The sequence below is a fragment of the Tetrao urogallus genome (genome assembly GCF_951394365.1).
Source record: "Tetrao urogallus genome assembly, chromosome: 14".
NCBI classification, from domain to species: domain Eukaryota; kingdom Metazoa; phylum Chordata; class Aves; order Galliformes; family Phasianidae; genus Tetrao; species Tetrao urogallus.
Window position 1 is genome coordinate 2,099,066 of NC_136827.1, and position 12,518 is coordinate 2,111,583.

Here is a 12,518-nt window from a genome sequence, read left to right on the forward strand (position 1 = left end):
CAGCACCTCAGGGCTTCAGCAGCACAGGCTGCATGTCTGCCTGGTGGTTTGGTTACAGAGACATGCAGTATGTAGGTGGCACGGGTATGCAGTAAATTGCTGCTGAATAGACTGGAGTGTTTGCTCATCAAGCTTATCTTCAGTAAGGTTCAAGTCCTGCACTTTACAGAGACCATTTTAGCTCCTAAGGAATTAGTTGCAATTTATCCCTCTGTGCTGGGAGTTGGAGGAAAAAGATGTCAGTGGCACAGCGGCCACATCTCCAGAGGAACATCACAGGGTGCGTGTGTTTCAGAGCTGCTCGCAGAGGACACCGTCAGCCTGACACCTTCCTGGTGATGACGGTGTGCTGGAGCTGGCAGGCAGGAGGGGCAGCATGCATAACTGTGGGCAGGCTTCGACCTTGCTGCTGGAACTTACTTAACGATTCTGTTGATGTTCTGGAAACGAAAATATAATTCAGGCCACCTTCTCCTCCAAGCTGACCCTGAGAATCTGTGAGAAGAAGAACTACTGAATAATTAGGGTCCTTTTTTTTTTTTTTTTTTTTCCTCCCCTACTCTTTTCACCAGAGTTACTGCTTGGTGTTGAACCACACTGTAAAGTGTCATTAGTTTCCTTGAACTTATTGGTCCAAGCATACTTTGCATTAATATAATTACGTAAATTGCAGTCTCATTAATCACAGCGTGTTCTGCGGCGCATCACTGTCTCGCCTTATTTTGCAGATGCTCTTGCTGGTAGGAGCCCCTGTAACCCCCAGCCAGGGGATAAAGGCAGTGGCTGTGATGCTTCCCCCGTGCTCTGTGTTTTTACATCCTGCTTTGTGTTTGCGTGCTTTTACCCCTGAGACCCAGGAGCATCTGCCAGCTGTGCCTGCCTCTGGAGGAGGGCAGCCAGGATGCAGGTAGGTTCCTTCCAGGGAACTTTAGCTGTGCCACGTCGTTTTGCCTGCTGCTGTGTCCTGGGACCACAGCAGTGCCAGCACACCAGAGTCCAGACTGCTTGCAGTGCTGTGCCCCGGACCCAGAGCCTGGGTTCTCACCTGGGGAAGCGCTGCAGGACACTCAGCTCTGCTGCAGCTCTGTCTCCGTGACAGAGCTCTCAGCCTTCCTGGCAATGTAAATTCTCCTGGCTGCATGCTAAAATTACACTGAGTTATTGATTTATCTTTGAGAGGATTTCCTTCCCAGGGGATGTTTCTGGCCATCGTAATGATTTAGCTCTTCTGCGAGCACAGAATCTGTAGCAGAGCAGAGCTGTCCTCCTGCCTGTCAGCCTGCAGCCCCAGATCACTCCTGCAAATGAAAGGGTATTTTGTCTTTGCATTGAGGAAGCTGCAGGTCTCACATGAGCTTTTTTGCATTGGCCCCAACATTATTATCTTGGACTTGTTGCAAGTGCAGCTCAGAGGCTGGTGGATGGAAAGCATGAAGCTGTGAGCTTGTGCGAGCATGTTAACTATTTCAGAAAGCTCCAGTTTGGTGCTGAAGGGGAAAGGAGCGGGCCAGGATGTCAAGGACAGCTTGCAGGGACAGTGTCTGTTGGAGTGGGAGCAGCCTTGCTCACACAAAGGGAGCGTGTTCCAGGGCTGGCTTACTAGAATATATTAAGGCTCTTGCAGTTTTTATCGCAGAGCGGCTGCACTGTGACAGATGCCAAAGATATCAGCAGGGCTATGATGGGAGCAGGATCGTGCAAATGTTTTTTTCCTGTGAAGATACAGGTTATGGCCCCTCTTCTTCTCTTTCTGCTGACTCACGGAGCATCTCCCAAAATCAGGCCAGGCAATTTCCATTTTAACTTCCTTCTTGAGCAGCTGAGGAGACAAAGCCAATTCTCTACTGCTAGCCCTAGTTACAGTCTGCTAGCTATCTGTGATTACAGCAGTGAGCACCATCAGTAGACTCTTCAGGACGTGTTTTACATAATGTATACAGAAGTGAAAGGACAGGACTTTTGTGTCTTTGGGTGTCTAAAGTACGTTCCTGTGGGTTCCCATACCTAATCCTCTTGTGGGTTTGGACCTGATTTCTGCTGCAGGAGTGCACTGCACACTGGCCAAAGTGTGAGGCCGCTGATGTGCATGTTCTTTAAACCCCCCACAAATCCCAGCATCTCCCAGTGAGGCCCAGGAAGAATGTCTATTTATTTTCCTGTGAATTAAGCATGGCACAGCTACTTTCTTTCTCGGTGATCTATCTGTGAGATAAAACAAGTCCTTAGTGCCTGTCTTAAATACTGCAGTGTTGACAAGTTCTCTTGACAAAAATTAGGCTAATGTCCCTTACGACTGCATTAGCTGTAGAAATGAGGCTTTAAATTGAAGCTTAGGAAAGCACTATACCAACACGCTCTCCAAGGCATCTTCTTATTCCAGCTTTTATTATTCAAATTCATTCTCACTATGGCTTGGCAGCAGAGCTGGCAGGCGTTGCACTCGATATGTTCTGCTCGTCACAGCCAGGCACTTCGGATCAGGCACCTTCCAGCACTTAACAGGGGAAATGTTGTCCAACTGTCTGCAGACCTGCTCTCTCTTGGCTCTGCTGGATGCTGTAGGCCTGGTGGAAGTGGTGCTGTGCTGTACTGTGACCGCGCCGTGCTGCGTGAGGTGGGCCAGCTGACACACATCTCGTGGAGATGCAATCCCAGGCATCAAGCAGTGTGCTCTGCCAGCTGTACAGCACGTCCTGAAACGCTCCCAGGGATAGCTGGAGCCATGCACAGGGAGGATTTGTGTCTGCCTTTTCAGTTTCAGCTTTGAGTGCTTTGTCTACACAGAGGGTGAGTGCAGGAACGGACACCACTTACAGCTGGTCATGAAAACCCCTGCTCAAGCTTCTCAGCCTTGGAAAACATGCTGGCTTTCTTTTATTGGTTTGTCTTTGCCCCTGCTCCTCTCCCTGAATCTTAGACTTCAGCTTCTCTTTTCGTATCACAGATTCATCATGGCCTTGTTCAGGGCCCTGCTTCTCACTGCTGGTCCCGCTGGATTATTCCTCCCAACAGCGGGTGCCAGTGGTCTGCTTGGCCACAGCCCTGGTAGTCGTGCAGTGTGTGTTGGCTGTGCTGCAGCAAGCTGTGGAATTCATGTGAGAGGCCCACGAGGTGCTGTCAATATACCATGACTCACACCTGTCTGAGGTGTGCAGCATCATCTGCTTCGAGATGGGGTGGGTGCTCTGTCCCTGGGTACGCTCAAAGTCAGGCTGGACGAGGCTCTGAGCAACCTAATTAGTTGGAGATGTCTCTGTTCATTGCAGGGGAGTTGGACTAGATGACCTTTGAAGTTCCCTTCCAACTCAAACAGTTGTATGATTTTAAGGGAGTAACTGCTCCTTTCCACGCATTACCAGGTTGTTTCAGGGCAGTTTTCTACCAGGGGTGTGGGGTAGTGTGTAAGAAATGGCTGGCTCAAAGCTGGGGATAAGGTTTTGCTTATAAAGCTAGACCGTATGTTTTTGCCAGCATGCTTCCTTCGTGCGACGACTTTTTTTTTCTTCCTGGTGTATTATCTGCTGTCATAGTGCAAACGAGAGAATCCTTTGCAGAAAGGGAGGTAGAAGGGCAGAAGCACTTGTTGCAAGGAGCTCCTTGCAATTCGAAGCTTTTCTGTGCTGGCAGCGGCAGATACATCAACAGATGCTGCAGCAGTGCCTCCCATCAGAGAGGCTCCATATGTCCTCCCTGAGCACTCCCAGTGCTCCTTACCCGAGAGCCTTCCTCGCTCGCTTCCGCCCTCGCTGCCATCGCTCTCTATCTGAGCATCCCATCAAGTGACAGACGCGCCGTTCCCTGCCCCACGCCTGCCTGCCAGCTCTCGTCCTCTGCAGTCGCTCCCGCTGCAAGGTGTTTGAGTTTTGATGGGTTTTTGGGCTGGCAGCTGGCTCATTTTGCTCTCCTGGCCGAGGCAGCAGGTGGGTTTGGCAGGAGCCGCAGCCCAGTGCTTGTGGGGCACAGCGGGCCTGAATAACCCGACTCTCGACGCGTGCTCACAATTCAGAGAGCACAAATAGTGGTGCAGTGGGAGAGCGCTGGCTCAGCTTAAATTGGCAGTCATAAGCAGCGGTCCAGCCGAGTGTCCAAATGTAACTGATGCTTTCACGTGTCTGACCAACTATTACCTATTGGAAAGCACCTTCCTTGCGAGCCACTGCTCTCCTTCAGCTGCAGATTGATTCACAGAGGGAGGGATTGGATTCTGAAGAGATTTTAAAAACATTTTCATTATATATGGCGAGGGAAACAAATTACAGAGAAGACCTCTCTGCACTGAAACAAAGGAGGAGCTTTGCAACCTTTTCCAAATAAACATGCGTTTGAGCGGTGGGCCTGACGGATGGTGTTTAAAGACATCATCATTACTGCAGCAAGCAAGCTGTTGACATTAAAATCATATGATGCAAGAAAGATTAAGTTCTCCCAGGGTTTGCTGTGGGCACTCATCCCCCCATAACCTTGGCTTTACAGAGCCCTGAGCACTCCAAATCCGTGCAGTGGACTCTGTGGCATCCGCCATAGGAAGGCAGTATCCCAGGAAGCACCAGTATGTGAATTCTGACTCACTAAATGAGAAACCGCAGTAGAAAAAGGCTTTTTTCCCTGTGCCCTGAGGAGTGTGACTCAGGTTCAGCAGAGAGCAAGGTTTTTCCTTTGGGACACAAAAGGATGCCTGGGCAGGAGCAGGGATGGTGGAGCTTTGGGATGTGTCAGTGGAGTTCTGGGGGTTTCCTGGGGGTGGCTTTGCTGCCAGCAGCAGCACTGGGAATTGATCTGGGAACAGATTCAGATGGCTCTGTCCCTGCTCAGAGTGGAACAGATTCAGTACTGGAGAAGGTTTTGTATTTAGACATCACCGTTTTGACAGGCTGAATAGCAGGGTGTTTATTAGTGTAGCTTGGAGTATTATGGAGAGGATTTGTCAGATAAATGGACCAACTAAGTCTTTTATGTGAAACATCCTTGTTGGTTTTTTATTTTCTTGGTGGTGGTGGTTTGGTGTTTATTTTTTTTTAAATTTTTTTTTTAACTGTTTCTTCAGCCTCTGGATAATTCATCAGTTTCAGCATTCCTGGAAGATGTGGTCTGAGTTGTGCTGAGAGCTGGTAAGACTGAAGGGCTGCAGTGCCCCACTTCCAACAGTCTGTGGGGTATCGATGCCCCGGACACCGCATGGATCCTACGTTTGCCCAATTTAGAAGAATTTAGCAATTTAGTTTTATTCATCTTTAGTAAGAAGAGGCTGAATATCTGAGACTTGTGAATTCTGTAGCCTTACTCCGCAGTAATGTGAGCTCATAGCAATGGTTGTGAGAAATGGTTTGTATTTGCTGCTTGCACATGCCGTAAGGACAAAGTTCTTCTCGTGCTTTCCTCTGTAATCCCAGCAAGTGATGTCTCTATGTCCTTGTAGGTACTTTGCACAGCAGGTTCTTTGTTCATACTGAGGTCTCTCAGGTGCAATAATAATACAAAATAAAGGTGATAAGAGCAGCTTGACACTGTGAGGACTTGACGTTTTCAGACAGAGGCGGCCAACAGCCATCCAGGCAGCCCTGGAAGGGATGTGACTCCTGCAGATGCCACAAGCACTTGTTAAAGAAATAGGTTGTGAGCATTGTAGGCATGCAGTAATTATAAAAGGGAGTTTTCTCTCTATTTAATTACAGCAGGTACTAGAGCCCCTGCTGTCACTGCACGGAGCTGAGAGTCATGGAGGGACGGGCAGCGAGTAGGACAGGGCTTCACAAAGGCTTCAACAGGCTGCCACTTCCCAGAAGAGCAGAATCACTGGAAATAAGAAATGCACACACAGTGGCCGTGGTGTCTGCACAGAGCGTTTGGTCCAGCTTCACAGAAGCTCATGCTTAAAGGCGAGCATGAGAGCTGGAGCAGGAGCTCCCTCACTGCTGTGCTGCAAATGAGGGGCAGCGGAAGATGCCTGGGATGGCTTCTGTGGAGAGCTTTGGGGGGCTGGGGGCTGATGCTGCTGAACCCTGCCTCCAGGAGGTGACCTGTGTAGTATTAATTCCCTTTTCAGGTGGCACTGAACTGGGAGAACCTGTGAGTGCTGGACAGTGAACTAATGTAAAAGGCCACAAGCAGAAAAAGTGAAGGCAAGAAAATCGCAAAATGAGATTCAGGCTCTGTGCTTTCTCTTCCCATCAGTAATCCATCTCTTCTTGACCTGTGCCTGCTACACATCTTCTTTTCCTTTTGTATGTAAAAATGTTCTATTTTGAAATAACAAGCAGCCCAAGGAGTGCTATGACTCAGCCTTTAGAAAGCCCAGGCTGCCTCTGTGCTCACCACTGCTAACCAGTGAGTCTGGAGCTGAAGCGTGCTCCAAACCACTCCAGAGTAAGGTTTCCTCTTCTTTTCTTTGGACATAGCACTCGGGCTGGGAAGCAGGCTGACAGCACCGTGCTCACAGGGCTCTCGTGTGAGCCCCCACCTGCTCAGCAGGCAGAGCACGCAGCGGGACACGCAGCTGGGAGGTGCTGGGCATCGGCATTGCGTTGCCTGGGCAGAGCTGTCTCCAACTGCTGCCTGGGCTCTGTCCCCTATCCTCTGTGCCAAAGAGGCAGTGGTTGTTTGTGACCTGAGTTGCAGTGGGGCTGGTCGGTGCCCAGGGGCTGATCCTGGTATTGCTGCTGGCTGCTTCCAGCACTTCAGAGCTTCAGAGGCTGCCAGAATTCCCCAGCATCTCCTCCACGCCTGCCGTGGTGCTGCTGGCTCCTGGACCACAGTGGAGTGGAGCTGTTCTGCTTCTGAGGATTTGTCTCCCTGTGCTTTTTAATCATTATTTTTGAAGGAAGGGATGTAGGATTATCAGATAGCTTCTCAGGGATGCTCTGCCAGCCTTGTGCAGCCTTATTATTTTCAAAATTGCAGCAGTGCCGGTTTGCTTTGCTGGGAACATTCAGGCATCGATTTGTGGATTCTTTTGTTGCCTATATAAGAAAGTCCCATCCCCTCACTCCTCTGCACTGAAAGAAACAAAGAGCAAAGGAAGGTAGATGCTGTGTGGCACTCTCAGACACCAAAGTGATTTCTAAAAGCTGCGGAGCCAGTTACTGACTTGGTGGTTTGTTTTCACGCACACACACTCTCTTTTTTTTTTTTCTTTTTTTTCCCCAGTGGTAAATGAGGGTACTTACTTGGGAAGAGAGCAGGCAGAAGGGAGGAGCGGGGCCAGGGGCTGCTCGGGATGCTGAGCGCCCTGCTCCTGCCTGCAGAAGCCAACCTGCAGAAGCAGCTGCCTGCTGCAGGAATGGAGTGGAGCTGCACTGCTGGGCAGGTCCGTGGAGCGCTGCTCCGGTGGAGGTGGGGAAACTCAGAGACAGGTTACAGATTGCTCTGTGAGGTTTATTTGTATATGTGTGCTGCAGAACTTCCCCTGTCATTTGTCATGCCTGCTTATTGTTGTTTGAGTCTGGCTGTGCCTTGTCCCTGTGCAGAGGGGCAAAACCAGAGGCCAGCCATGGCCAGCCCTGTACGGAGCACTGCACTGGAAAGGTGCTGGGCAGGACTGCGCCTTCCTTGCCCAGTGAGGACACGCAGTTGGCATTTCATCCTTGTCTGGGAACGGAGTGATGAGCTTACCTGTGTCTTGTTATGTGACAGATCTCCTGCACAGCAGCCCTCTGCTTTCAGTTACTCTGCATATGCTGTGCCTGATTCTTCCCCTAGCAGCGTATGCGATGGAAGTGTGTTATGTTTTCCATTTGTTTATTTGCTTATAGTCTTGTTTTCAGCCCCTGCAGAACTTGATATAGGTACAGAGCTTCAGAAGCGTACACATAACAGAATACTAGATAACTGTGATTTGGTTACAAGGCAATAATTTAAGCCGACAGGTTTAGCTGATAACATAAAACACACAAGAGAAATAAGATCAGTTTATAAATGTCAGCAGAACCCCTGAGAGTGAGTTGCTGTCTTGAAGCTGACTCCGGTGTGGTTCCTCCATCTAATATATTATAAGGAGAAATAAACGGATGTCTGAAAAAATCTGGCTGACCAAGATTAAAAGAGTAGGGCTATAAATTAAATCCTTCCTCGGTGTCACTTTAAGCAACTTTGAAGACAGACAGGACACATCCGTGTCTGACGAATGCTAACGCGTCGCTAAGAGCTCGGGGACCCAGCATGGCACCCAGCTCCTGCCTGGCGCTCGTTGATACGGGGCCGCAGGGGGCTTCTGTGCACTGGTGGTCCCTGGACAGGTGGAGCAGAGCCAAGCCATGCAGCTGGGCTTTGTGTGAGGTGTGCAGGACGCAGATGGGATGTGGGGGGAGGGTTGGCTGCGTTCCTCCCTGGGTGAGTCCGGCCTGTTCTGCACGTCCAAAGCGGGGTGTTGGCAGCGTGAGCAACCGCTCCCTGGTTGGGTGAATCTGAGCGGAGGTGTTGATGACGTGGAAAGCCTTCATCCCTGCGTGGGGAAGCGGGCATGGGATGGGACAAGGGGTAGAGCTGGAGGAATCTGAGGTCGCTGGAAGGTGAGGAACAGCGCGGTTCTGCGTGCGAGTGTATGACACACACCTGTTTGGGTAAGCTTTTCTTTTTCAGAGGCGTCAAGGAGAAAATAAGGGCAGAAAATCACTTACATATAAAATTGTTGTTACTCTTTTTAATTGAGCTTTGGTTCCCAAATGCAACTTAATACAAACAATAAGTAAAAATGAATTCCTCTAGGAAAAAAAAGCTATTAAGAATATGATTCTGTATCAACAGAACGGTAAGCTGTGTAATTGCTTACATATGTATAGCTCCGGTGCGTGCTGCTAGTTGTTGAATAGTGTCAAATTATAGGAATCAAAGAGAATCAACTATTTTTGAGGGAAGTGTCTAGCAGCTACGCGCTGCAGTGAGATTAACGTGCAGGGTTTCCAACTTGCAAATTTAAATCAGTTTTAATCACATTGTTGAAGTCAGCCCACCCTGAAACATGCTTTGTGAATAACCCTCAGGAATATCCCAAACCAAACAAGGCTGCGGCCCTCACCCTGCCTCAAACATCTGGAATATTTTGCGTGACTGCACAGATCTTTTCACTGAAAGCAGAGTTGTCTTTCTTGCTTTATTTAATAAGGCAATATGTTTGTCCTGCTGTTGCATGAACCTGTGCTGCTGTGCACAGTGGCAAGAAGAAACTCCTGCAGCAATAAATGCCGTTTAAATACATCAGAGCTGAGATTTCTGCTCTGGGCTTTGGACAGTCTTAGTCAAATCTCGTTTAGGACAGTGGAAAGAAGCAGAAGTGGAAAGGTTTGTGTCTTCTCTGATGGCAGCGTCCTTAATTCGGTCGTGCTGAGTTTGTGAGCTCGTGCACGTTGGGGTTCAGATTCTCTTTTATTTACTGCTCGCTCAAAATAGAAACTGGGAGGACTGGTCACATGGGAGTCAGGCAGCCCTACTGGAGGCTGCTCCATTGCTTTGCCTTTTTATGTTTCTTTTAAGTAAAGCCCGTCAGCCTTGTTCCTCTCCCTTGGCAACAGCGTGAACTAATGTGGCCAGATGCACCAGCAACATGAAAGCCAGAATACACTGTACTGTTGTAAGAGGGACATTTATTTCTGGCTGCGTTTGACAAATCAGGGTCTGCTTGAGCAGGTGCTGTGGTTGCAGCCTGGGCTGCCCGAGTGCTTTTTGACCCGGCGAGGAGGGCTGCTCACCTGCTGCTGGGAAGGACCCGGCTTTTCCCTCGCTGTTTTCTTGGCTAAGTGGTGGTTGTGTCCTTGGAGGAGGCAGGCATCCTGCATATTCAACACGTGAAGCCATTGAACACATCTTTCTCTTGCCAGCAGTCCCCTGTCTCAATGCCTCTTGAAACACAGAGGAGCAGCAGCCCTTACAAGCTCCTTGTCGGCCATCGCAGCCCGGCTGCACAGGGAACACTCAGCTATCACAGCACATTGCTGACCTCTGGGAAGTGGACAGGTGCTCCTCTCTTGGCAGAGGCTCCCATGTGTAACAGGTCAAGGAGCAGTGGAGTGGTTGGGCTACAAAGCTCTCCTGCGGGCTGTGTGCAGGGCAGGCCAAATGGCCCGGGCTCACATAGTTAACACAGATAATCACATCAATCCCTCTGTGTATCAAACCAAGGCAACGTCGAAAGGATGTGGTAGAGAGAAATGCGCTCAGAAAGAGAAATCAGAAATGCACTCAGAAATCCTCCAAACTGGATTTCCCTGGGTTTTGTGAGTGTGTTTGTACCTGCTGCATGGCTTTAGGCTTTGAAATGTTTTTGTCTGAATTGTGACAAACGTTACAGTCTTAAGTAGGAAGCGCTGCATCCTTTGATCAGTGAAATGTCTCTTTGGTCTTCAATAGGAGGGATCAATCTGTTGATTCCCTAGATTAGAGGATTTTATGTATGAGAACATGCATTTATTGTACAAAATAATTATCCTTGTCTTTACTTCTCTTTGATAGGAGACACTACCTGTCTCCTCCATGCTGAGTTGTTTTATTCTAGACATCATCTTAGGAAACAAAGGAAAGACAAGGAGGAAATCCATGTGGAGAAGCCAGTGAGCAGCTGTGTGTGTGTGCTTCTGGGTATGTGCAGCTGAGATCTCCACGTTCCTTCAGCTACAATCCTGCTTTCTTAAGCAGGCAAACTTCTTCCATTAAATGGAGAGGAAACAAAATGGAAGAGGAAGCAACCAAACGTTGCTCTCTCTCCATCCCTGTGCAACAGCTGGCCATCATGACATGTTTGTGCTGAATTGTGACCAAGAAAAGTACTCTGAATTTCCCATCTTTTGTGCATTTAAAAGCAAAGCTTAATGTATTCCGTATATTTTTGTTGGCAGGTAGCAGTGATCAGTTATTCCTTTTAATACAATATTTCCAAACCAACACAACCTTGCATCGCTTGATATTCAGCGCACCAGGCTGTACTCAGATGTGCGCTTTGATTTCATTTTGGCAGCTGCGTTTTATTCAGCAGTGTATTCCCCTCTCTCCAAACAGTCTCAGAATTCACTCCTGATGTAGGTTTTTTAATGCTTGCTTAGGAACTGGCATGTAAGGTCAGTGTGGCATTTCTGCAGGGTTGAAGCAGCACCTGTTCACAAGGCTGTTGCAGGAGGGTTGAGTGCTCAGCACTGAGCGACTTGCTGTCTCTGCAGTGCAGGATGGGGGTTTCTGTGTGGCTCTTTGGAGCAGGAGCATTTGATTCCAGCCCTTTGTATACAGACCTGCAATAGTGCACGTGGCCTAAAACAACCTCCCTCTTGTTTATAGGTCAAGCTGTTCCTGCGGGGTCACACGTTCGGTTAAATCTGCAGACAGGAGAGAGAGAAGCCCGGCTTCCAGACAGTGAAAGTGGGAAAAGTGACACAAGAGAAGAGAGAAGGAGAAAAAGGTACAGTGACACAAAGCTCCTGTCTTCTTGCTGCACAGGTCTGGACGAACTGTGGTTTCATGTCTTTTATTAGCAGCCAGGATCCCTGGTACACTCAATCGCTGTCTCTGCTGGAAACCTAATTGCTGGTTTAAGGGTTCAGCAGTGCAGAAAACTGGCCCCCATCTTCTGTGTTTCCTTTGGAAGGTGGGTAGAAGTGCTGAGTGTGATATACAGGCACGTCTTTGTGGCTTCCTGTGCCACGATGAGGAGTGGCTGAGGGAGCTGGGATTGTTAGTCTGGACAAGAGGAGGCTCGGGGGAGGTGTGACTGCTCTCTACAGCTGCCAAAAGGAGGCTGTGATGAGCTGTGGTGAGCCTCTTTTCCCCTGTAACAGCAACAGGACAAGAGGGAATGGCCTGATGCTGCACCTGTGGAGGTTCAGGTTGGACGTTAGGAAATACTTCTCCAAAAGAGTGGTCGTGCACTGGCACAGGCTGCCTGGGGAGCTGGTGGGGTCTCTGTCCCTGGAGGTGCTCAAGAAACATTTCAGTGTTGTCCTGAGGGACAAGGGTTCAGTGGGAGCTATTGGTGAGAGCTGAGTGGTTGGACTGAATGATCTCAGAGGTCTTTCCTTTGGTCATTCTACCATGCCAAAGCTACATTTGCAGCGTGGCATCTCTGCATTACATTTAGTCCTTTGAAATCTTATCTGAAAGCATCGGAGCAGCTTTAGGGGCTTCATTTGTGTTGACCTGAGCCCAGTACGTTTACACGAGTTATTGCTGATGGGCTCCTTAGATCACACAGCTTTCCCTGCGCCCAGACTGATGTCCAACATTTCTCTCGTGCTGGCTTTTCCCTTTTCCTTTAATAAAGTCAGGTTCAGTTACTAAGAGGAACTTTCTTCCCTGAAGCACAGGGGTTTGCCATTGCATTTGCCATTGCAGATGGCACTTCTCTAGTTTGCAGTACAAAGAAGCTCATACGCTTCCTGATGCCTCAACGACTGACTTTCCTTTTTTCCTGTGCAGGTGTTTATGGCTCAGATAAGTTCCCTGAACCAAGGAGGTCCATGTAAAGAATAACGCAGTGTCGTTTTTGTTTCTTTGTTTTTAACATTTCTGAGGAACTTCTGGTTGGACTCACCCTGCGTGGAACG

General features: G+C 48.9%; 1 protein-coding gene across 1 annotated transcript in view; it reads left to right on the forward strand.

Moving 5' to 3' along the window:
- Positions 1-12,518, forward strand: part of SIL1 (SIL1 nucleotide exchange factor) — a gene marked incomplete at its 5' end in the record, with an annotated part of 67,637 nt that overhangs the window by 16,076 nt on the left and 39,043 nt on the right. Inside the window, one exon of the mRNA XM_079542163.1 lies at positions 11,257-11,377. Within this exon, the coding sequence (XP_079398289.1) occupies positions 11,257-11,377 (121 nt within the window). The remainder of the gene's footprint in view (positions 1-11,256; positions 11,378-12,518) is intronic.